The sequence below is a fragment of the Miniopterus schreibersii genome, assembly GCF_964146895.1.
Source record: "Miniopterus schreibersii genome assembly, chromosome: 17".
Classification (NCBI taxonomy): Eukaryota; Metazoa; Chordata; class Mammalia; order Chiroptera; family Miniopteridae; genus Miniopterus; species Miniopterus schreibersii.
The window spans coordinates 11,550,385-11,577,759 of record NC_138117.1 but is presented as its reverse complement, the minus strand read 5'-3'; the positions used below and the strand labels follow the sequence as shown (position 1 = coordinate 11,577,759).

Genomic DNA, 27,375 nt, shown 5'->3' with positions numbered 1-27,375 from the left:
TAATTTATTTCTAAATAAACGATGATAGCACTGCTCTCACACAAACTTTTGTTTGAACTGATCAGCCTGTACTTTTGGAATAAGAATTTAATTGGGGCCACAGTTACTTTTCTGTTCCTTTAATTCATGCCAAAATGTGGTTGGATCTCAGTTAACAGTTCTAACAAAAAAAACTGAAGTAAACATATTTCAAGATTAAGTTGTCTTTATGTAGAAACTAATAAATTAGCACCTGATATCATTACAGACTTTCAAACTTGGTGACTAAGACCCACATGGAGAAATGGTTTGCCTCTCAGCTCAGTTCATATTTAGTTTCTCTTTATTTCTGAGATGTCTCTGATCTATTCTGTTCTACTCTACTCCGTATTGCTCCAATTCATTAAAAATGGAATGCCTGTTCTAATCTAATAAATTTACTTTGTAAACTGTTAGAGTCATGACGTTCAGTGTGAACACACTTTTAGAAATCCTTGAGTACGTAACGAAGGGCGATACTGGATGCAGTAGGCATGTTTCTTTAACTCCTGTATGACAGGAATATATTTATTAACTTAGGAATGTTCTTAGCCTTACTCCTTCCCTTGCTTTAGATTATTGCTTTGTTCACTTGTTTTGTTTTTCTGTCCTATGCAGGAAGGTATTTGCAAGTTTGCAGATTATTCAGTAGGGTTGTGTAATGTACAGTCAAGGAAAGGGAGAAACAGAGTCAGAAACAGAAAAGTGAGAGGACAGGAAAAACTTAGGTGCAAAGGGAGGAGAAGTCTCAGAAAGAGAGGAGAGAAAAGTCTTGCACACTGGGTACGGGAGAGGATAAGTTCTTTTGGAAAGGAAAGTGGGTGACACTAAGCATTCTCTCCTCTCTACTCCATTTTTGGTATGTCCATGCTTGTGGTGACTGTTACTCGATACACAGTGCTTCAGGAACGCCTACCATGTAGCCACCAGTCTCTGAAGAGCGACATGTATCTGTAAAGTACAGCAACTTTCACACTCAGGGTGGCAAGTGTGGGTGAGCTCAATTTTTTTTCATTCTATAGAGAGAGTAGATCTTGCAGCTCAAGGTGGCCTTCGTATATTTATTGAGCAGCGCAGTCTACAGAAATCATCCATCATTTCTCTGTTGTTCAAGCTCTGCCTCTCTAAACAAATGAAACAGTAGACACATGCCATACCTCATTCCCATTCATTTTTGTTACTGCCCTTTTCTCAAGTCATTGCTGATGATCTGCAGCTTAAAGTGCACTACTGTGCATTTTAGGTAAAAAATAAGTAAATATACAATGAGAAGCTGTTTCTTCATTAAATTAAAGAAGTCATCACCTCAGCTTTATATTATCAATCAGCTTTAAACAAAAGATTTTTATAAAGTATTGATTTTTTTCAATGATAAAGGCAAAAATTAATTTTTCTGTTTAGAAATAGCATAGGCCTTTTAAACATCAAAACTAAAAGGAAGCACCAGGCGTATGATATTTAGGCATAGTGCAGCCTTCTTTCGCTTTTACTTCTCTATTGTTATTAGATGGCTATATTCGAATGAGGTTTATTAACCTTAACATCTGTGAGGGTAGGGACTGGCTTTCATTACCTTCAGAGCCTGATTTTGGGGCTGAGAGTACTAAGGAATCAATCCACAGAAATAAAAATCTCATCCCTATCTAGAATCCCTGTCTAATTACCTCAAGTGTAAATCTTTCTCCCCCCACCTCCCCTCTCTCTTTCTGCCTAAGAATAAATCCGTGCTGGAGGCTCAAGATGAAGCCATTCTTTTTATGTTTCCATACTAGTAATGCAAAAACATTGTTGTAACTTTTTGTTATCCTCTCACGCCCTGGGGTCATTGTACTCATTTTATATACTTAAAATTTAGCACTTAACGACTTTCTTCTATGCTAGACTGTCAGGTCCATGAGACCTGGGACTGTGCCTATCTTGGTTACTCTCGTGTCCCCAATGCCTAGTGCCGCATGAGTGCCTGCCATCAAGGATTCCTTTTAAATAAGAACAGCACCATGTGCAGAATGAGTGGTGGAGATATTAATAGTCAGGAGTTCAAGTGGGTTAAAAATGTGTGGGGTTGAATGATGGGAATTCAGAGAGGATTCAAGGAAGAGATGAGCCTTGTTTCCTGCTGGCAAAGTGATACGTGTCACACAGGTAGAGGGAACGGGAGAGGCATTCCGGGCAAGGAGCAGCATGAGCGGGACGCTAAAGAAAGAAACTTCACCTCTGAATTTCCCACCCAGGGTAGTAAGTCGGTGTTAAAGTGTCGTCTCCTCCACTAGCCTGTGAGATCCCTGAGGGCATGGACTGTACATTTTCAGCTCCAAGGATATGTATTTATACAATCCCAATACTCAATAAATATTTGTTGAATAATTGGATATTAACCTTCTAATCTGTTCATGAACTTGAAACCAAGTTTCTAGGGTTTTTTTTTTTTCACCCTTTCCCTTTTCCTAAGATTAAATCTCTACTTGGTTGCTTGATATATTCAAGTTTTTACTTTCTATGATGAAAAAGTATTATATCTCTGTTTTGAGAACAACGTTCGTATACACTTAAATTCTTAATATTCTTAGCTTGGCTTTTAGTACTTCCAGATCCCTTTTCCAAAGACTTAATTACATATCAAGACTTTAAAAATTGAAACACAATTGCAATTGTTTAAGTAATAATTATTAACAAAACACTAACGTGGCTTAATGATCTAGAGTTTATATAAGAAAGTGAAAAATTGTGCATGAGTATTTTTCTTGAGTATTTTCCATGGTGATGGGCAGGGATCTAGATAAACTTTAGAAATTAAATGCCAAGGAAACAGTTAAGGGGGGGAAGAATATGAAAATATCAAACTATTCATGTAGCCCATCTGCTCAGTTCCACAGCACAACTGTCTTAGATAGAGAAGTGATATGATCAGATTTGCATTTTAGATTAATGACTTTCATAAAGGTGTGGAGAGTGAAGCAGAGCTGCTCCCGATGGGTACCCAGGGACGTCACAGAGAAGGTTAAAGGAACGTGGGCCTGAATCGAGGAGGAAATAGTGGGAATGGAGCAGAGAGCAGATGGTCGGCTTAGAACCAAGACACATTTAGAAGAGGGTCAGTAGTGACCTGTGCGCTTCTGTAGGTGAGGCTCTCAGGAGGGGGTGCTCCAGGGAACAGCTGGGGGCAGACCCTGTGCCGGGGGCCTAGCACAGGTACAGACCAGGTCACCACAAACATTGTAAATGGGTCGGGTGGCCAGGCACGTATCTTTCTCAAGTGAAGAGAGCTTTGGTAGAGGGACAGGCAGCTTGTTTTTACTTTGCTAGTAGCCTTCTATCTTACCTCCTTAAAAGGACACCAGGCCATCAACCTCAAGTGAACTGAACGAAATCCCCTTATTTTGGTTACCCTTTCTAAGCAACTTATGACAACTCCACTTATGTTTAAGGAAGCTCTGTCAGATATGATTGGTAATTGCTTAAATCATATTGATTGTTTGTAAGACAAAACAAGGAGAGGAATAGGAGAGCCATGCTCACAAAACCATTTTAACACCCAGTAATTGAAATGATTGCAAGGTATCCTAAATACCCCCTTCCTGAAAAAGGGGAAAACATTTCCTCGGTGTTTTTGATCCCCCCCCTTTTTTTTTTCCATGTAACTGAAGTTTCTATATTCATCACACAAATATGTGATGAGTGCCAGGGAAGTAGGTACTGGGATACACAAATAAGTAATCTCAGAGAGTGGAGGAAAAAGACATTTAAAGCAAAATTTCAAGATAACGTGCTAATTTATATGACCAGAATAAGCAGGGGATATTTAAGCAGCGCTCGATCCAATAAATGCGAGGGAGTGGCATCTTCACTGAGCTGAGTCTTCAGAGGTGACTAGACATGAGCTAAGGGAATGAGACAGAGGGTCTAGATTCACAGTCAGAGGAGGCGGGGAGACTGAACAGGAGGCAGAGGCCACAGAGTCCCAGGACTCGCTCACTGATTGGAATAATTCAGCTTCATTAGCTTCATCTATAGCATTTTAAAAAACATTTAAGCTGGATATATAATTCTATTTAGTTCCTTTGATTCAAAGAGTTGTTTGAAAAAATATTATAGGAAGCTCATAATCAATACAATACACGGAGTGAAATGTGTAATTAATTTTTTAAATGATTTTGCCCATACCCACACCCACACACCAATTCACCAATGATATTTTCTTTTACATTGTTATTCTTTTTTTTTTTGCCCTGGACCCACTAGGAACTAAGCAAACACAATCCTTTTTTAGAGTAAGTTTTTAATGATTTGGGATCATCCCAGCTCACTTTGGTTCATGTCTCCAGCTCCATTTACTACTATTTCTTCATTTAAATAGTATCAATATGCTAGAGCAGTGAAAAGCAAAGAAACGGAATTGACTTATTTTAGTTAAGCCATCCTATATAGACACTTGGATTCTTTACTTCTGTCTAAAATTTAAAAGACTGAAATGGACTTCAAACTTCATGAAAATTTGTTTTTTCCTATTTTTCAAAATTATTACTTATATAATTAAAATGTTACCCCCATATACTGGAAACCTATGTGATCCTATTAACCAGTCACCCCAATAAATTTAACTAAAAAATAATTTTAAAAAAATGTTGCTCCATTACATCTTCCCTTTTTGTTCATAACATTTATTTTCTTATTTTGAAATTTTTACTATAATATATATTATACATAATCATATTATTATACAAATATGCATAGTATATTATTCATCATATAACCATTATATTTTTTCTATTTTTACCATTGGTCAGGGCTTTGAACAGTTAACTATTCCTATAAGTAAGTTGGAAAGAGTGAAGGTGATGCTATTTTAGCTCCTTTTGCATTCAGAACCAAAATGATTAATTTGCAACCATTTTTCCATTGAAGACAATCCAAAACACATTTTTCACACAGCTCCTGTTAACAGCTAAATGCTTTATACAGTTCTATGAATAAATTTTGCAAATGTAAGTAAAATGCTTCTTTACAATATAATATGAGCTATTTCCATTGGAATTATAGCTTATTACATAATTTAGATTATTTAGAATGATTCTACACTTCACAGTTTCTGACATACCTAGACAACATGGGACCTTAAATACTTCATCACAAAATATTCCCAAGGACTTTCACCCTGTGATGGTGGGGGCAAGTCGGGGGGTGGGAGGTGTAGACACAGTCTGATGAGAGTAAGGCAGAAAAAGATATGGATGGGACCTCAAAAGTAAATTATTAATTTAAATTAAGAACTCAGATGTAATCATTCTCAGTCTCCACATATGCTTATTTCAATGTGAAGATATTGCAGTTCAGTATAAAGATTACTTTTTCCCATTTCTCCACCTTCACGATCAACTCAGACATCTTCCAGTGGAACAGTGGAGGCGTAGTAAGAATAAGCAATGTTTCCCCTTCATGTCTGCAGGCTCTAAACTCTTCTCCCAGTGAAGTCCCAAATCCGGATGGGATATGTTTCTTGCTATTCTAATGGGAGCTTAAAATGCTTTTTCCTGTATAACTGATGTTACAAATCAATCACTCAGCCCTTTCGAGCCTCAGTTTCCTCATTTGTAGAACAAAGAATTGAACCAGATGATTGTGAAATCTCTTGTCTAGTTAAAATATTCTGTTGTTTTCATGAACTACACTGATTTCAGATCTAATTGATTTTGTGAGTTCATCCCGGCATGTCATTTTACACTGTTTGTGTGAGGATGTGCATTTTAAAATCTTAAGAGCTTGCTGGCAATGTCTTTTGAATGTAACCCATTTATAGTTGTAGGTTGATCTGGTATCAGACCACCTGTTATTAATCACCACTGGCCCTTGTATCACTAATTTTCTATGAGATGTAGTTCTTTGTAAATAAAAGGACACCTCTGAAAAACGGAATTTTACTAGTTCAATGGAAGGTTAGTTTGTTTTAACAGTGCTATCAATTACATGTACACCAAGTGAAGGAAAAAATAATCTTTTTGAATTTCTTTCAGCCTATCTGTTTACCTAAATGAATTTCTAGTCAAAAATATATTTACATAAAAAGCTGAAATATATTTGTATTTATGAGGTCTAGAATTTCCATTTGTTTGTAAATTTCTCAGCAGTTAGTTTAGAGTTTTGCACATGGTAGTAACTAACTTAATAAAGGTATGAGTATTTGCAGTGAAGCTGGATGCATATTAGGTGCTTTTGATAATGATAGTGGTGATAATGTTAAAATTCTGTGTTGAGAACAACAACAGTGCTAGAGAAGGTGTTAAGACAGCAATGCTGAGATGTGTTACTTTAGTTGTATTTAGAAGAAGAGTAGCCCTTTTCCACACTAGATAAATTTTTTTTAATTTTTTTTATTATGAACAATAACAGTTTGAGATTTTTTTCTGAAAAGAAAAATAGAAAAAAAGCCTTTTGGGAAACTGAAACAATAAGACCTTTCTTCTACTAATACAATTCAGTGAGTTCCTTGAATACATATTCTGCAGAATTATTTCGCCAACTCCTTTACACACAATTATGTGTGTATGTACTATTTTGGGAAAGTTACGAACTAAAAAGATATTTATAACATCTGATGATTTGGACTAAATGATAAGGCTTGTATCAAAATTAATAATTTATTATTACTATTGTTTTCATTGTTAAGATTACTACCCACCATTATTGCAAATCATCACATTTGACATAATTTTAAAAAAATGGTTAATTTATTTTATTTATACAACTATATTTTAATTTTAAGTCCTTTAAAAGAAGAGATTTGAAAGGTCACAGGGTATGGAGTATGTTTTTTAGTGTGTGTGTATATATGAGTGATATTTGTGTATGTTGAGTACCTGCTGGGTAAGATGCTTTACAGATTAATATTTATAAAAATTCTATAGCATGTGTATTATTTTACAGATTAGGAAAAATATTCAGAAATGTTTAATAGCTTGGTCAAGGTCATACAACAGTAAGTAGCAAAGCTAGTCAAATCCAGGTTTACAAGATTGTAAATCCCAGGCTCTTTACCATTAACATTTTATTTTGTAATAATTATGACAACAGAAGTTATAGATCTAGCTACTACTCTGAATTCTAAAATCTATTCCTAAAATGTGATAATAGTCTGTAGAACAGATAACACCTTATTTATTAAGAATACATTTTCATATAAATGATATGAGTGCATTTTCAAGATAACAGAAGTTTATTCCTGTATTATTAATGATACTAAATAATATTTTGGCCATTTAGGACAAATGCATTTATAAATATACTATAAAAATATCTCCCCCACCTTTCTCAAAAAAAATTATCTTTTTTCTTTTAGTTCAGAATCTTTATCATGGATCTTATCTGTAGAGCTTTATTGTCTTAAATGTTCCTCAATGACTTTCAAAGCAACATGTTCACTTGTAGACCCCAGACTGCTATTTATGCTCTACAGGGTAAAGGTTAAGAGAAACAGGTTCATGATAAGTCATATTCCACAAATTCAAATCTTAGCTCTTCCCCTTGCTGACTTTGTAATTTTTGATAGTTGCCTTAACTTATTTGTTTCAGCATCTTTCATATTTAAAATGGAAATAATAGTTCCTAACTCAATGTTTTGAGGCTCAATCTAGCTGAAATGTATAAAGAGCTTACTTTAGATCCTTACACATAGTAATGGTTCAATGAATGGTAACTAGTTAATATAATTTTTGCATGTTTTATATATATGTATATGTATATGTATATGTATATGTATATGTATATGTATATGTATATACACACACATATATATGTATATATATATATATGCACACACATACATATATAACTTATTTAGTAAATAAATGAATACACCAGGTATCCCATTTTCTAAATTTCTAGCACCAGCAAATTCTCTCACATTTCTAACAAACACTGGTTCAGGAAAATAAATCTCAGAACATGGTAGAATTACATCTGTAATAAAGCTAAGTAGGCTTGGAATTTATTCTCTTATGAAAATTCCAAGCAGGGCTCTCAATATGGTGAGACTAGAGCCCAAGTTAAAGAAATGACTGGTAATGATTTTATGGAAGAACTGAGAAACTTTCTAAAAATGTTGCCCTGTGACATACCCCTTCATCTGTCATCCTAAAAGAGATGTGAATCCTGCCAATTACAGAGCTCTTAGGCAGAAGAACTTTGGGAGTTGAAGGATCCGAGGTGCTGTGCCTACAGAAAAGACGTGACATGTGTAGGAGGCAATGTACAGAATGTAGTTTAAGGATTTAGTGAAATCAAGAGTTTGAATCCAGGCTCAGTGCTGAATTGTGTGTGAAAGTCCTATAAATGAAACAGAGGGATATTACATTGCTCTGACTGAAATGCGATTTAAGAGGATCAGGAGCCATGTCCTCATAGCAGTCCTCTCACCTCCAGAAGTGTCCTTCAGAAAAAATTACTCGCTTTATAGTAAGTTCATAAAATTAGCTGTCAACAAAAACTAGATGACAGTAAAATTGCGATTAGTTGAGTTTTTATCTTAGTTTAGTGTCCTTGACTTTAAAAGACCCATATTTTTCCATAAGTTTATGATATTAAAAATAAGATGGGGGTCAGGGATTTTATACACTAGAAGACTTTAGCGACACAGCAACCAAATGAAATGTATGGATTTTGTTAGATCAAAGCAACTCTAAAATACTTAGTTGGCTATTCAGAATATTTTACAAGCACAAGGCCTACTGCTATCTGAACATAAGAAAACTAAGTATATTAAGACATTTACAGACAGAATGGCGAAGCAAACACAAGGGTTACTATTCAATTCTCCAGATTTCTGGCTAAGGGGGGATTTGGTTCAGAATTGTAATGCTCAGTAAGACAGTAGTTAACCTGATAAGGTATAAAAAATCAGATCTGGTGTATAAGTGTTCTTGATTCTCCATACTACAAAAGCTTAATAAAAATGTACTTACATGCCCGGCCAGTGTGGCTCAGTGGTTGAGCATCAACCTATGACCCAGGAGATCAAGGCTCGATTTCCAGTCAGGGCACATGCCCAGGTTGCGGGCTCGATCCCTATCGAGGGCATGCAGGAGGCAGCCGATCAATGACTCTCTCATCATTGGTGTTTCTATCTCCCTCTCCCTTCCTCTCTCTGAAGTCAATAAAAACATTTAAAAAAAGTTTTTTTAAAGAAAAGTAGCTTACTGATTGTTTAATAAGGCAGGTTTTAACACTGCCCTCGCTCACCCCTACATTTCTTAATTCTCCCTACCTCACTTCAGAATCACTATAATAAATTATAGGTGCACATTACTCAGAAGGTGTGCTCTACAGTTTTCTTTACCTAACATAATGCAAACAAATAGTGTTAATGGCTATATTGTTAAATGTTATAGTCCACATACCGTACCGTTTACAGGTGGTAAAAAACTTGGGTCTGTTGGTAGAGAAATAACAATTGAGAACAAGAGGCCTACAAACAAGGAAAAAAAAAAAGGGAGGGTTTTTTTTGTTTATTTGTTTTTTGCTTTTCCTTAGAAAAAGCTCTGTGTAGTTTGGTTGTTCTAGATGCTGTTTGTAAATGTAGCAGATTGCTTTGAAATTGGGCATGCTCCCTAATGGAAATTTTGGATATTTAGGCATAAAGAGTAAAGGATGTGGAACTTTAAGGTGTTTTTTTTTTCTTCTAATGACTCCTCAAAAGATATAAAGAAAGAATGTTGTGTCTCATGAGACTTGTTGCACTGGTTACTTGATTTAGGAAAGTCCCCATGATTAGCTCCTGCGTATGGAAAGACAACGGCAAGGTCTGCATTATAATGGAAACTTTTAAAGACACGTATGAAAACAGATCATCCAAACACCAATCTAAGCAAATGGAAAAACAGAAAACAAAACCTGTCTTCATATCTTTTGGAGTATCTTTGAAATAGCTTGGATTGGGTAGACCAACAAAAGAATATTTTAAAAGATCTGAACTGACAATGTTTTAAGTGACTTGCAAACCATTAAAATAATTGACTACGTATATATGATTTGGTAGAAATATAAATTTGTTCTCATGACATCTAGGAAATGCTTTAAAAAGGATTATTTATAAAATTTAGCACCTCAGTGTTCAGGAATTGTTCAAAGCAGCAACCTGTTCATCTTCTTTTACCCCACAAAGAACAGACTGAGATTACCAGCTTATTTTAGCAGGCTCCAAAAATAAGAATAGCTTTGTATACAGTATTAGTGTATGTGTTCATAAGCAAAACTCAGCATGTTTCAAATGAACTAGGCTGTCTCCATAGAACCACCAGAGGATGACCATAACCTTGATTTAAGGTGTAAAAATATATATATAAATATACAATCATGCACTGTATGGTTTAATTATAGTAATGTGATCTTGAATTTATAAAAGTTGCCTTGCTTTTACATTATTAAACTTTTTAAAAATTATGCTCTTTTAAACCCCACAATATTTCTACCTAAGAAATGTCTTAAGGACAATTTTTATTATCCATTTCTTTTTAAAAACGCAAAACACAAGCTGATTTCTGTTCTGGAACAGGATCTTTTAAGTTAGAGTTTGGGTAGTTTCTGCACATAAAGTTAGTATAGAACTTAAGAAAAAGTATAAAATAAAGTATAAAAAAGAGACATTTATAAAGCTCCTTTGGTATGTACTTCAAATGTGTACTTTCCATGGAAAAGCAATCACTTCATAAAATTATGTAATATCTCAATTACTGAGGAATCATAAATAATATGTCTTTACTTTGGCAGAAGTTTAACAATAAATGTTTAGAAATCACTTTAACTTAAAATGTGAATCAAACGCTGTACCTGAAAAGTATCTTGTTGATATTTTTCCAGTGGAACTATTATTCTTAATAATAGTACTTAATAATAGTACTTAATAATAGTACTTTATAGGCAATATTAAAAAAGTTCCCCCAAATTAAAGCTTTATATAAAAGAGGAGAAAAAAAATTAGAAAAAGAGAAGAGAGTCACAAAGTGATAAAAATCAAACTACTCGTGGGAAAAATCAAAAAGTTTTTATAAAGCATTAATCACCAACCGTATGATTTCTGATCTAAATTAAATATTATACCCATTTCATTTATTTTTTTTAAAAAAATAGTCTTCTTAAAATTTTATTGCTTTTAGGCCACGGTCATTATTTTTCTGACCTGAAATAAATGTGTCAGGCGTATCAACCAATTGGCACCTATCCTTTCTTTAAAGGTAGAAAAAAGATGACTATTATATTGTAATACTTTGTTCTCTCTCTCCTCCTCTTTCTATTTTTTTTGTTTTTTGTTTTTGTTTTTGGATGGTTGGTGATTTGTTTGCTTCTCCCGGTTCCTGTTGCTCAGTGGTGTTTGGCCAGTTTGTATTTTTCCAGACATCACTCCACGATGTTGTTGAGGTGTGTGATGGGCCAGCTCAGCAATCTGCTCTGTTATCTTCCCTCTCGGGATCCCATTCAGGTATCCTTTCATAGCACTGCCGCGCATCAGTTATTGATTAAAGACTGACTTTGATTGATATTGTAGTGAACGTTGAGATTTATGTCATCCGTATTCGAGATAAAGTAAACTGAAACTAGAATGACTCATTATTATCTTTTTAAAGAATAGAAACACAATGAATAGTAAGTCATACGCTTGAGAGAAAGAAAACCAACTATTTGCTGGGATTGTAATCAAGTAAATATACTATTTAGTCACTTAGTCTCTGGTGTTTAATGTAATATAAAATATTTAAGGTTTCTTTAAAGAATGAGGCAGTATGTATCAAAATGTAATTAACTGCCAGGAAAAAGTTGCAATTAAAGCTGAACCCGTAGAAAGTATATTGTCAGTGGTAGGATATAGTGAAGTCGTTTGATAGAAACGTAGACTCACGTTTTCAAATTACAGTGTAAATTAATATAACTTGTTAGGTTTACTGAATGAAATTATTTATGATATCTTAGTGTTTGTTTTGTTGAGTAGGAGAATCACTTCCACTGAGTTCAGGTAATCAGATCACAATTCGATTTACTTCAGTTGGACCAATAACAGCTAAGGGATTTCACTTTGTTTATCAAGGTAAGTGACCCGGTAGCCTAGAAACACACTAAGGAATGATTTCAGTTTCCGTGCTGTGTTCAGAGTTATTGAATGATCAGATCCTCATAATCATATAGGAGAAATAAAAGTTCTTTTTCTTTGACCAGTTTTTCCCTGTTCCTTCCCCATCACTACAGCACTATTACCTTGACCAAAGTCAAAAAATACCTATTGCTTCCATTATCATTCTCAAGTTAGTTGTATGAGTTTCCTTTCTTCCAACATACTGTTTTCAAAACACTTTTTTTTTTCTGTAGAAATTCTTCACTTTCTACATATTCTATTTTTCTCATAGTCTAGAACTCTAAATTGAATTGTACAAAATTTTGTGCTGATGTACTTAGCTATGCCAAGGAAATCATTACTCCATTCTAAAATTTTAGTTTCTCATTCTCTAAGGAGAATTCAAACATTCTTCATGGCTACTAAATATTTTTGTGCACTTGAACATCAGTTTACACAGTTTTTCTCACCTTTTATGGACAATCTTCAACATTCCCATTAAAATAAATTGAGCTATCATTTCAAATATTTTGTTTTAGTTATATGTGATCATGTAGTTATTCTCAAACGTATCTGGAACTTTCTAAAAAAATTATAATCATTGTGATTTGATATTTTTATTGAGCCCTCTTATTCCATTTATAATATTGGTTATAATATTATACTGTTTTAATTTTAATAGTATTTCCTCTGTAAGCAATGTGGGGTATTCTGACTTTTAAAAGGCACTATTAAAAGTTGAATTACTTTTACTCAAGTCACATAATAGGAATCAGTCTGGAATTCATCACATCATTTTGGGGCTGTTGTCAAACTCTGTAATCCCATCTGTATGTGTTTTAAAAAGAAAAAACATCCTGTTATCATTCTATTTTACTAAATCAAAAAACAAACAAACAAACAAAACCCTTGTGATTAAAGGACAGAACCATAATTCTAAAAGCAACTTCACATTGGATATTGTATGATTACTAAAAGAGAAACTTCTATTGTTGTTAATCTGTCTGACTTCTGCTTAGCCTGAATATAGTATAGTATTCATCAATAGCAAACATGTTTTGAACAACTAAGTTTGTAAACATGCTATGAAATAATAAAGTGTCGGGTTTGCTTTTTCAAGTCTATGTTTTTAAGTAACAACTACTGAAAAAAATTGTGACCTTACCTCATGTAATATGCCATATGCTTTTGGAGCTCAGTATCCCAGTTTAGAAAGAAAAATATATATATCATTCAGTTATCACCCCATAAATTGAAATATATAACTCAGACTACTTTGCTATATTAATAAGACTTTGGTAAAAAATAGAAAAAAAAAACTTAGTTGATGTTTAATGGACCAAAGAGAAATGTTCTTAACTAAAAAAATCTTGATGACAATATTCATTTTAAGTTGTACTTTATTCTGTATTAATTTTTAAACTTTTAGAAATGTATTCAAAATTTTAATTGAAGTTTTGATAAAAAGTGGAGATTTCTTTGAAATCTTCTTAAATAGCTACATTTTGAAGCCTGTATTTCTCCACCAAATATGAAGTTAAAATCAATAATTGTTTGTATGCAGCTGTTCCTAGAACAAGTTCCACACAGTGCAGTTCTGTGCCTGAACCAAGATTTGGAAGAAGGATTGGCAATGAATTTGCAGTTGGTTCATTGGTTCTTTTTGAATGCAATCCAGGATATATTCTCCATGGATCCGTTGCAATTAGGTGTGAGACAGTGCCCAATTCTTTGGCCCAGTGGAATGATTCCTTACCTACCTGTATTGGTAAGTATGCAAGTTCTCATGCTTTGTCATTGTACATACTTTATATCAAAATTAGTTATCTTACATCTTTTAGTATTTCTATTTCAGATCTAATAGTTATGCATTAATTTATAATGACTTTATTAGTTATAATATACCTAAATTTGCAAATTAGAGTGGACATTTGATGCACTTGGGGTATGCTGCAATTAATGAAAAATAGTGTGCATTGAATTAGCTGGAAAGTTTCCTCACCCATTGATTTATATGGATCAAATATACATCATATTTCCAATAACAGAATTTGAATGACCCTAATAAGTTTTTATTGAAATAAATATGCTGTGCTGATAAAGGGTTTGATATTATTGATTTTTATTTGTTGAAAGGTTGATTTAATAACACTTTAAAGTTATTATATGTAAAACCCATGTTTCACAGAAGATTTTGCATCTTAGAAAGGGCTAAAGCATGGTCTCCTGTCATTCTTTCCAATTCTAACAATTTAGCATTCCTATAATGCAATATTTTCCTTTGCACTTAAGATTTTTAAGAAAGGCTTTGAGGAAATACCATGACAATTCTCTTAGAATTGTTGTAATTATTTATTAGAATAAACTGTTTAGAGAGACTGAAATTTCTTTCCATTCAGTGATGCATTTGAGGACAAATAGTTAAAGAGGAGAGATTTAAAACAATAGGCATGTAATCATGATTTGGTTTGCTTTCATTGTTTGCAAGGGTTAAAAATAGAGTTAAAATTAAAATAACAATCGCTACAGTTCTAATTGGCCTTGAAAATATATATTTAATCAATTATTTAATCAACTGTGTGTTTTTCTGAACCTGAAAAATTCAAACATTACATTATACAAGGAAATTTCTTCTGTGTACAAAGGCCTGATGGTGAGACAGGGTTGGAAAGAGGGCGAAGATAAAGGGGAGAAATGAGCAGACATTAGAGAAAAGAGGGAGAAAACAGAAAAATGAAAGAATATTTTAGGAAGAGGAAAGGAAAATGAGAGAAAAGAGAATATTTTGGGAGCTGGAGAGTAGAGAATAAAAACTCTAAATTATAAACATAAATTATTTTTGTTTAGAGTAAAAGAAAACTTTTCTGTGTGATTATTATAAAACTTTTTTGTATGTCAAATGTGTCTGTTTGTTAATCCCAGGGTTTTTTGCCATTAGAAGGAAAATTCCATGCAAATGAAAGGAAGGCCATGGCATTCAGTAATGGGATCACCTCAGCAAGGACAGGTGCTCCTGCCAGTCAGGAAAGACCATGTAAATCCATGGCTGATTTTCAAATTCAGGGGTAAATGCTGATCTACGGTCCTCAGCCTGGATGGATTTAGCCACAGTGTCTATTTTAAGGGCAACAGATGACATATTCAGGAGCCATTACAATCTCTCTGTCAATAACAAACCCATCTCTTTGTGGGGTCCCTGGGCTTTTTGAGAAACTTGCCATTGCATCAATGGAGAGTCTTTAAACATAGAACAAACTACCTTTTGTTTGCATTGGTTTGAAAGTACATACCTAGAGACAGAAATTGTATCAGGTGACTTACACTTCCTGCCAAAATCACATGAAATGGACATATTACCTTATATCATTTAAAAAAGATTGCTCACCCTACAGAGCAGGTATAAATCCGGAAAACTGAGTATTTAACAGAAGGACATACGGGATCTGTGTGCACAAGTAACAGGAAGGTGCTGATTCTAAATGACAGTGAGATGGCGGCTCAGCCTAGGTTTTACCATTTGGTCCAACTGCTCATCTTTACACAAGTGAAAATATACTTTGCATTCCTATTTTTTAACTATAAATATTTTTAGCTTCAAATGTTCTGACTAGAAATCATCGTCTTAAAATATTCAAAAAAGAAAAGGCTTAGTTCTTAATGATTCAAATATGAGTTGAGTGCAGAGTTATCTTAGGTCTTTATCAAAACATTATCTTTAATTTGTGTTCATTTCAATATCTGTTAATGCGCGAAACATTGACTTCCTCAAGGCTTTGAACTGTCTATTTCTTTTCGGTGGTACATGCATCCTTGAGATTTCTGGGTTTCCTGCATCACTTCATTATTTTCCTTGCACATCCTATCTAAAATAATATTCCGCCATCCATCTTCCATTTGTTCCCTATGTCCTTACCCTGCTTCCCTTTTACAGCAACAAACCACTATATTATATAGTTTAAAATAGAGTCTCTCTTGACCTCCTCTTCCCTGCCCCATATTGTTTTTATGCTCAACCCAAAGAGGATCTGACACATAATAAGTGTTCAATAAACATTTATTTAATGATTGGATTTTAGGAAAGAACTATTATTTCCTGAATTTTTGTTCAGGTCAAACAACTGGTCAACTTCTTGAGTCCAGGCCCCATGCGTTGTAATTTCAGTCTTTCACCACATGGTGATCTTCTTGCTCCCTTTGCTTGCTTATACCTTTACGAACCCTCTGATTTCGAACTACTTTGAGAATCCCTAGGAAAGATACACAGGTAAAACACAAACAATATATTCGTATATTGTATGGGGAATTTTATTCTGAGAGAGAGCACATTCTCTATATTTTATAGTTTAGGTATAATATTTGACAATTTATTGTCAGGATTTTATACATAATGATTGTATTTTCTCTGCCTTTACTGTTCAATGAATGCTCAGTTAACAGCTTAAGTCCAATGAGCATCCATTTGAAATGAAAAGAAAATAGCTTTGTGCATTTTTAATGGTTTCCTTCTCAATTGCATTGTTTCCGTTTCACAGTTCTTATTGCTGCTATCAACACAATCTTTTTTTTCTTTTTCTGTCAAAGTAAAACACAATAAAATGTTCAGTAATATTGCATAAACTAACATACTGGAATTAAGTTGTTGACTGGAAAGCAGCCCATTAGGCATGATATGCAAGCTGTGCTTTTAGTTAAAATGGTCAGATACTAAGTTAAGAGATGTACAAATTTAAATACCAGTATGTAAACAAAATTTAATAATCTTGTACAAATGTGTTATATCAAGCCATTCTTAAGTAAATTACAATAAAGTACAGTAATATTTTGATGAGAACATTGGACTTAGAACAAATGTAAAATTGAAAAACATGCTGAAGACTGCGTTTTCCTCTTCCAAATTTAACCTTGTACACTTCAGATTTCTTAAATGTTTTAGTCTTATAAAACCTCAAGCTCTCATACCTCTGAGATACTGTGATTCAAATAACCCCCTGCAGCCACTAATAGCTCTCAGGATCTATGGCTTTAGGCATAGGTACTTGTGTCCTGGGTGATCCCTTTTGAAAAGTCCCTGAACCTGCCACTTACTAGCCTCAGGCAAAGAGTCTTGAATCAGTGGCTTATTCCATCACCCTTATCTGGGTTTCTTTTTTCAAAGTTCTTTAGAGACTCAGAACTACTTTATTTGTATTGGCTCCATGACAACACCTGTCTGTATATCATCTGTCCATATAGTGGGAGAGAAAGAGATGAAGAAATATCTACAGGATCTGAACCTCCACTCAGATTCATTGATTCATTGATTCATCCATCTGTTCATCCATGAAGAGATGGTTAAATATAATAATAGTAATTATTAGCATTTATATGAAGCACACTATTAAGCATCATCTCATTTAAAATTGACACCAACACCAAAGGTAGATAAAATTTCTCTTTTATAGATAGTAACAGCAGAATTTGGCCTTAAGCAATTCTAAAATTACTAAAGACAAAAGCAGAGTTAGGATTTGAACCCAGGCTTCTTGATTCTAAAGCCTGTTCTCTCTCTCTCTTTATTGATTGACTTTTAAAAAGAGAGGAAGAAAAACACTGATTTTGTGTTCCCCTTATTTATGCATTCATTTGTTGATTCTTTTATGTACCCTGACTGGGGATCACACCCACACCCTTGGCATATCAGGACCATGTTCTAATGAACTGAGCTACCTGGCCAGGTGTCTAAAGGCTCTTCTCTTAATCCATATATAATATAGTATAACACTTGTCAAAAGGGAAATCTGTAATATAGCCTTTTAAAATAGGAAACAAATGCTAGGTTAAGTAATATACATGGGAAGTGAAACTTTGTAAAACATTGGGTGCGTGGTAATGTTTTGGGACTACTTTTACAGTATATTTTGTTGGTAAAACATAAAATGAAGGAAGGAGAAAGGAATGATCCAAGATTGGTAAAGAGTTATCTTATAACCACGAGATATACAGAGATAGACAAGCAGTCGTTCAACATTGTTTTCAATGAACACTTACTGAATGCTTACTAGGTGTCAGGCACTATGCTAGGCACTGGCCACATAGCTTTGAAAAAGACGATCCCTGCTTTATGGAGTCGATATTTTAGTGGAAGGAAATAGGACACATTACCACATTTAGTCTCGTCTTTCAGACAGTAATGAGTACTGTGGAGAAAAAGTAAAGCCGGGGCTGGAGGTTAGAGAAAGACATCCAGGACATGCTGCTGTTTTTACACCCAAATGGAGGGGTTGTATAGAAGTCTGGGAGGTGAGCGAGTGTGTAGACCGTGTGAGGGAGAGAGAGCTTGGCATGTTGATGCCACAGCAAGAATCCTACATGTCTGGAACAGAGTGAACAATGGGACACCGATAGGAGAAGCTTTTGGAAAGGCAAAGAAAAGGCTAAGTCACAGGGAGCCCTAAAGTCTGTGGGGACTTTGAAATTTTTCAAAGTAGTGTGGGAATTTATTGAGCTAGGGAGAGATGTGATCTTAGTTTCCAGAAGATAAAAGTGGCTAGTGTAAGGAGGGGTGGAGCAGAAGCATTAAGATTGACTGGAAGCCCCTTGCAGTGGTGAAGAGGAAAGGTAATGGTGTTTTAGACAGGAAGGCCAAGGTCAGTGATGAGAATTTGTAAGCTTTGAGATACATTTTGAAGATAGAGCTGACAAAGCTTACTGATAGATTGAATATAGATGTAAATGTAAACTTGAATGTAAGAAAGAGAAACTGAGTCCTGCATTTTTGGTGTAAGAACTGGATGAATGGTGGTGACCTTTACTGAGTTGGGGAGTAGTGTGGATGGGAGAGAGTTTCAAAAGTATTGTTTTGACATATTAATTTTGAGATATTTATTAGACATATTATTGCAGAACTCTGGGCAGAAGTGAAAGGCTTAGCATGGATGGAATGATCAACAGTGGGAGATAGTTACTCACAGACTGACTAAAATGCAAAATAAGATCTGCTCATCGCATCACAACCCTTCCACTCTCTAAAAATCAATGGGAAAAAAGTATCCTCAGCTGAGCATTAACAAAAACAACAACAACAACAAATTTGTATCTAGATATGAGAAATTTTTAATGTGAATGTGTCAATGTACTTTTTAGTACTATACTATAAATGAGTTAATTGTAGTATGGTTTTAGATATGAAATTATAAGGCCATCCATTAATGTAGCTAATCATTTTTTAAAGTTTCTGTGGTATACGAAGACTTAATTTTTATTGTTCTTCTGAAGTTAAAAAAAATAGCATGATTTGGTTGTGTTTACAAGTCTAGCTCTGACCTTTTGTCTTTTAATCTTTTGTATTAGAATTAATGTCTTCACTTGAACTGCTTTACTTTTAGTGCCCTGTGGTGGAATTTTAACTAAGCGCAAAGGGACAATTTTGTCTCCTGGGTACCCTGAGCCTTATGACAACAATCTGAATTGTGTATGGAAGATCACAGTGCCAGAGGGAGCTGGCATTCAAGTAAGGATATTTAAATTTCTCTTCTTTTCATTGTGTGTTTGAAATTAATCTTTTCCAAAATGACATGATATACATCATTGCTAAAGGTATAGCCTTTCGACTGACATGGTTGAATTTAATGGAAAGGTACTTATTAAATTTTCACCTGCAAGTAACAGAAAGGCAACTCAAATTGGCCTAACCAATAAGAAAGATGTGTTGCTCCACGTGACGTATAATCTTGGGGTAGGATGATTCAAGGGCTGTTTATTTCAGAGGTTAAGATGTATCATTCTTGACCCAGGTTTTTCTATCTCTCCGCTCTGCCACCAACTGGACATTTTCTGCTAAACTTCTTGCTGACATCTCAGATTCAGCCTGTTCAAAACTAACTTCATGAATGTATTCTCAAAATTGGGGATTTTTTCCAGGGCGCTTTGTCTCAGAATGAGCCCTAAATTCACTCCGTTGCACAAGCCAGAAATCTTGATGAGTTTTCTCTGTCTGCTGCGCTTCACTGTCAACTGTCAGGCCTGTCTTCCACAATCCAGGCCTATTTCTCTCCATCCAGAGAACCTTACCCCTTAAGATTCCATGGTCATCATTCCTTTCACAGGTTCTTACTCCCTGTCAACCTATTCCTCAAAGGGCAAATAGAGTAACCTTCTAAAAATGAAAATGTAACACTATCACTTTCCTGCTTACAGTTACCTGATTGCCTGTCCCCTATGTCCTTAACTCCTTGACACAGTTGATTACGCCTTTGAGCTTTGTCTCCATTTCTTGCCCATTCTATTCACACTGTTTTAGTTCCTTGTAAAAACCTGACTCTCTCTTGCCTCTGGGCCTTTGTGCCTGTTGCCCCCTCTGCCTGCGACACTCTCTACAATCTCCTTTTACTTGGCTTACTTTTAATCATTATTTCTGTCTCAACTAAGGAACAATTTCTGTGGAAGACCTTTCATGGACTTGAGGCAAGACTAAGTCCCCAGGCTATATCTTTTCATAGATTCCTGTATTTTCGTGATTATAACACCTATCGGGTTTTACTGTTATTACTTGTGTGTAAGCTCACCAGGGTAGTAATCGAGTCTGTCCCAGCAGAGAGCACAGTGCTGTTTTGAAAATGAACCAATGAATACCTCTACAATCAGTGAAGTTTTGGGTTATTTTAAGGAGTCAACAGTACATGATGAACTAATAAGAAATCTGCAGAAAAAAGTACATTGTATGCCACTTGTTCTAGTCAAACACTATTCAAAATTGGACACACATAAATGACACTGTAAAATCTTTCACTGAGAAAGCATTTTATTGAATGATTGCACTTTAGAAAACAAATTTGAGTTTTGCAGAGCATTTATCAAACTTATAGAGTGTGAAGCATATTGCCTTATAATTTTAAATACTCCAAAGGACTACCAAGCACTTTTTTCTAATTAACCTCTTATAATATGCTAATTTTATCTATATCACTAAATCATAGGAAATTATATAACAGTTGCATACACACATACATATGTAATACATAACATATTTGAAATTTCACTAACTTCACCTTAAAGCCACCTGGCTAGTAAGGCAGGTTTAAAGCAACACTTCTTTTATTTTTCTCTGTTGGGCTGAATATATGTATGAATAAGGAATTCTATGAATATCCAATGAGTTCTATATCAGATGAAAAGGTATAAACACTTGTGGAAAGAAGAGAAGAAACATTTGAAATGCCGATTGAGCATCTTTTGCAAATAACCTCAAAAAATGGATCAAATTTTCCTATTAATATTATTTGAGAAATTTGAGGGGCGGGGAGGTTATTCATTTATTTGCCTCTTCATTGTAGCAAAGTATATTGAAGGGAGAATTACCAAAAGACTACATTCAACAGTAACCGAGTTACTGGGTACCTCTTTCTACTATTCCTGCCTCCCGCCTACCTGGGTCTCTCGGTGCTTCTCGCAGAGACCACGGCAGTAGACGCTAAAATTGTCTTTGGCCCGGCCGGGCGTAGCTCAGCGGTTGAGCATCGACCTAGGATCCAGGCGATCGGGGTTCGATTCCCGGTCAGGGCACATGCCCGGGTTGCGGGCTCGATCAATGACTCTCATCATTGATGTTTCTATCTCTCTCTCTCCCCCGCCTTTCCTCTCTCTGAAATCAATAAAGATATATTTAAAAAAAAAAAAATTGTCTTTGCACCTTTCTTTCCTTCACCCGGTGCAGCTTCTGTAAAGCACAGTCCTGATGATGCCCCCCTGACCCCTTTCTAAAACCTTCAGCGGAGTACACCACTCAGTTGCATAATTATTTTGGTGAATACAAACTGGGCACTATCCTAAGCTAAACGTTGATTTTTACAACAAATTTATGAATCGGATACCTTGATGGCAGTGACTTACGTAGGTAACCTAAGGCACAGAGTCTGTAACTCTTCTAGGTGACATTGCAGTAAAACCCTAGAGACTCCTGCAAATGCTCCCGAGCAGAGAGAGCCAGGAAGTTGCGAACCCAGGCGTTTTAACTCCAATGTCTCTTTTATTTATCCACTAAGCTCTACTCTAACTTTTCTCTACTTTTTCAAACTTTACATGCATATTCCTTCTTCTGTAAACACCTGCACTGTGGCTCAATTGGATTATTAATGGTTCACTAAATGCACCTCATGGCTTGACTCCTGTACATTTTTACTCACAATAATTTCTTTTGGTGGAAAACCCTGTCAGTACATTTAGCTTATCTCAAATGTCAATTCCTGCAGGAATTCTTTTTTTTAAGCAGAATGTGATCTTTTCTTTTCCTGAATTGAAGGGAAAGAAAATTCAGATAGAATGGATCATTGTGTAAGGCGGTGGTAATTTTGTTACGATCATACAGCTTTCATTCTGGTCTTCTTCTTGTCCTGGAACATTGCCACTGGGCTCCGTGCCTGTCACCCAGGCAGGGTGCCTGTTGCCATGTGGCACTCACCCCTGGAAAGGAGACACTAGCATTCACTTGAATGGAAGAATGGTGATGGACTATTTTGTGGATCAGACATTTTTAATGAATGCAGTTGTTATAATTATTTAGCTAATGTGTTGTGCTTACATTTATACAGATTTTAGCTCAATAAAGTAAATGTGTTTTCATAGAGTTATTCCTTTCCCTCCTCCGAAACTATAAAATATGTGATAAACAAAGAGAAAAATAGGTAACATCCACACTTGTGAGGGTCCTGTGGGTTCTGAAGCTCAAGCTGTGCCAAGTGAAGTGCAGCAAAGTAACACATGTCTCTTTCTTTAAATAAAATTTAAGACATTAGAGAATTATACTCCAGCATTCCCCTTATCAACCTCACAGACTTTCACAGTGATTTAGTTATTACAACTCCATTTGCAAAAATAACCTCTGAAAGATGTACATCTATACTGAGACCTATTAAATGTGTGCATAAGGAATAGTGATGTTAAAATTTGTGTGTTTGGTAAAGTAATTTTGTTCGATGTGTTGTAAGTTCATTTAAAACTTGAAATATCTTCTAGAAGGATGCTGAACAAAAAGAACTGTCATTAAGTTGTTTAATTAACCTAATAAAACAATTTGATGGGGGATTTTTTTCAATAAAAGAAAGACAGGAAATTAAACAAAGGTTATGCAAATAAAGGAAAATATAAGTCTCCAGGATAATCCTGGGAACATTTACACTATAAGGTCCTGTATTCTTGTGGACCACAAATCTGGTCATTTCCTTATAGCTGAAGCAAGTGAGAAAACTCAATCAGTGACAAGAATCTAACACTGCAAAACATAAAAGTTAGCCAATTGTTTGGATCATGCATTGGGATCCTAGCACTGAGTCATTAGATGAACACAAAGCTTTTAATAAAGAGAGTTCTGCGATGGTGGCAAACTCGGCGTTATATCCACAGTGAACACTGCTAGGTGCCCCTAGGTTTTTCTTGTGACAGCTCATAGAGGCCAGCGCCACAATGGCAAAGTTCAGTTCTGTTAAATTTCTTTTATGAAGAGCCACAATGATATGATCCAGGCTTTGAGCTATTTTGTTAGAAATATGTGTTCTTAACAGTAATTACTATTTCACAGGTACAAGTTGTCAGCTTTGCTACAGAACATAATTGGGATTCTCTGGACTTTTATGATGGGGGAGATAACAATGCTCCAAGACTTGGAAGCTATTCAGGTAAATAAGAGAGCTGAGCTTCATTAAAGTACACTTATACTGAGTAATTTTAGAGTCTCTCTCTTTGTAAAAAATGCTCCCTACAACTCCAACTTCATGGTTTTAATTTGCTTTTTATAAACTATATGCAGTGAACTAAATCACAAAGTTAGAGGTTTGAAAGGCCTTAAAGGTAATGAAATAGGAATGGCTGTTTAAAACCTTACTATATTTTTATTATAATTGTGTAATTATTTATTGATGCTTTTATGTTAAAGTTAATATTTTCATTTGTGCTTCAGCAATCGTGTGTGTGCTGTGCCCCTTTACCCTCAAAAAAAAAAAAAAATGAGCAGTAATAGTGAAACATTAGACAGTTCCTGGTAATTATGGTATATCCACTTAACAGAATGTTATGCACCCAATAAATAATTATAGAGACTGTGTAATAACATGGTCAAAGCTACAAGGTACTATTGAGTGGCAATAAAGAGAATATACAATTATTTCTATGAAATGAATAAAATTATATAAAATTAATGTGTACATATGTACCGGCTAGAAGGTTTTAAAATTTGTTGAGATTTTTAAAGGTAATTTATGCAATAATCCAACAGCTTCTTTTAGCATATAAAAGGTGAAATGAAGTTTTACTTTATTTTAAACTATATATTTTACATTAACTTTAATTATACTTTAATTATACTAGAAATATGAACATAGTTTAAACTATTAACTTACACATTTCAGATATACTGAAATAAGTTCGAATGTTTTTAAGTTTCTAATATATATATTTTTAAAGATTTTTAATTGATTTTTAGAGGAGAGGAAGGGAGGAGAGAGAGAAATATTGATATAAGAGCAAAACATCCCTTGGCTGCCTCCTGCACACCCCCTACAGAGGATTGAATCTGAAACCCAGGCCTGTGCTCTGACCAGGAGTTAAACTGGCAACCTTTCGGTGCACAGGATGACGCCCAACCAACTGAGCCACACTTTAATAGATTTTTAAATAGAGTATTGAACCAGTTTTTTAGCATCACCATTGAAGAAAGTAAAGAAGAAATATTTAGAGCAAGACTAATTTGGTTTAGGCATAAAATATATTTTAGATATTTAGTCCACATGAAATTCAAAACATTCATTTTAGGTGACCATAACATTTACTACTCTTATGTTTACCAGCTCTCTTTGTTCCTGTCTATTTTTAGAGAGCCTTCTAAAGTGATTTCAAAGGTCTGTCTCCTTGGAGATAGTCAAGAACAACTGAAAGAGAAATGTGGGAGGGATATTTCTATTAAAAATTCTTTAAAAACATTTGACTAATACATGATTCTAGTGATAACCTACTGGCTGATTAGTAATTAACTTACTAAGTTTTATTATAGTATTTATTATGCGATCAATGACCTGCATTTTCAATTATCATTTCAGGAACAACAATCCCTCATCTTTTGAATAGCACATCTAACAATCTGTATCTCAATTTTCAATCTGACATCAGTGTTTCTGCTGCAGGCTTTCACCTTGAATACACAGGTAAATATAATATCGTGTTACTATTAAGGGAAGTTCAGAACAAGTTTACATTGATTTTTAAATATTAGTTTTCTGAATGTAGAAATTAAATGAAATTTGTCAAAAGAAAACATTAGGCTTATTTATTTCTTTATTTTTTACCTCTCACCTGAGGATATTTTTTCCATTGCTTTTCAGAGAGAGTAGAAGGGGGAGGGAGAGAGAGAGAGAGAGAGAAACATCCATGTATGAAAGGCCCATTGATTGATTGCCACCCACACACGCCCCGACCAGGGCCAGGGATCAAGCCTGCAACCGAGGTACTTGCCCTTGGTCGAAATCAAACCCGGGACCTTTCAGTCCACAGGCTAACCACTGAGCCAAACTGGCCAGGGCTGGGCTTAATTTTTTAAGGTTTTTATGTGTTCCTCCAATTCCGTTGCAAAACTGTATGTATAAAGTTCTGATTTTCATCAGACTTTACAAGCACATTTTCTTAAAACTGTAAGAACACAACGTGAAATCTATGCTCTTAAAATTGTTAAGTGCACAATGCAATAGTATTAACTATAGACACAAATACAGCCGGTCCCTAGGACTTACCTTGCGGACAGAAACTTTATACCTGTTGAGTGGCACCTCCCGTTGCTCCCTCCCCTCGGCCCCTGGAACCAACATTCTACTCCTTGTTCCTGAGGATTCTCCTCTTTGATATTCTGCACATAGTACATGAGGTCATACAATAGTTGTTTTCTCCGTCTGACTTATTTCACTAAGTGTAAAACTCTCAAGGTCCATCCATGTTGTTGCAAATGTCAGGATATCCTTCTTTTGCATGGTTTTAATAACATCCCATTACATATGCATAACACATCTTCATCTCCTCACGTCGGCGGATGCTTAGGGCGTTTCTGTATCCTATCGCTCATAATGCTGCAATGAACACAGAGTACAGTATCTCTTTGGAATCCCCATTCTATTTCCTTTGGATATATACCCAGAGGTAGTACCACTGGATCATGCGATACTTCTGTTTTTAATTTTTGGGGGGATCTTTATTATGACTATTTTTCACCTACTTATGAGCGGAGCTCAAGGGTTCCCTTTTTGCCACATCCTCACCAATATTTGTTATTTTTGTTTGTTTTGATAATAGTCATTCTAACAGGTTTTGGGTGACATCTCTTGTGCTTTTGATTGACTTTTGCTTGATGATTAGCAGTGCTGAGCATCTTTTCATGTACCTATTGGCTATTTATATGTTTTCTTTGGAAAAATATCTTTTAGATCTTTGCCCATCTCTGTTGAGTTATATGAGTTCCTTATATATTTTGAATATCAACGTCCCCATTTTTTTTTAACCTTTATTAGTATTTATCTGATGCTGAATTCACTCCCAGACCATGAGCTTTTGTTTCTTCAGTTTCTTCTGGGATACCTTTTCCTTCTGTGCAACCTCCCCTTCTGGTTTAGGGACAGTCTGCTCTTTTTCAGTAGGACCTTCTCAGTGTGACAGGGAGAGCTCACGTGTGGGTTGATCCGCCCACAAGCTCTGTAAGTTCTGCTCTGAGTCTTTTATTTATTTATAATCTATTAACATTACAGTGATACGTTTATTCTTCATTCAACCAATACATTTTTGAAATACCTACTCTATGTCAGGTACTATGCTCAACATGGGAAAAGCAAAGATAAATATGTCACAGTGTATTTTCTTGATGAGATCACAGCGTAGAAGAAAGAGAGAAAGCAATAACACAGCGGTCTGTGTACAGGGCTGGAGATATTTATGGTAGGCTGTACAAAAGCGATAAGGAATCTGCTCCACTTATGAAGTTCAGGGAATATTTCAAATAGGAGGTGACACTTTGGCTGAGTTTTAACAAACAAGCAGGAGTTTTACAATTAGACAGCAGCGGATATTCTCAGCATGAATACTTCAGGCTCAGACAGTACTGTGATACGTGGCGTGTTAGGATTGCAACTAGTCAGTAGGGCTGAACTAAGTAAGGTTGGAGGAACTAATGCTTACACAGGTAGGACGACTCCTGAAAGTTATAGGATGTCTTAATCAGAAATTTAACTTTATTGTAATCAATGCAGTTCAAAAGCAGCAAA

At 35.1% G+C, this 27,375-nt stretch overlaps 1 protein-coding gene across 1 annotated transcript in view; it reads left to right on the top strand.

Annotated features, from left to right (window-relative positions):
* CSMD3 (CUB and Sushi multiple domains 3) overlaps positions 1-27,375 on the top strand; it is a gene marked incomplete at its 5' end in the record, with an annotated part of 553,604 nt that overhangs the window by 440,983 nt on the left and 85,246 nt on the right. The window contains 6 exons of the mRNA XM_081116493.1: positions 11,369-11,482; positions 11,990-12,085; positions 13,674-13,877; positions 19,474-19,598; positions 23,661-23,757; positions 25,174-25,278. Coding sequence (XP_080972619.1) covers positions 11,369-11,482; positions 11,990-12,085; positions 13,674-13,877; positions 19,474-19,598; positions 23,661-23,757; positions 25,174-25,278 — 741 coding nt within the window. The remainder of the gene's footprint in view (positions 1-11,368; positions 11,483-11,989; positions 12,086-13,673; positions 13,878-19,473; positions 19,599-23,660; positions 23,758-25,173; positions 25,279-27,375) is intronic.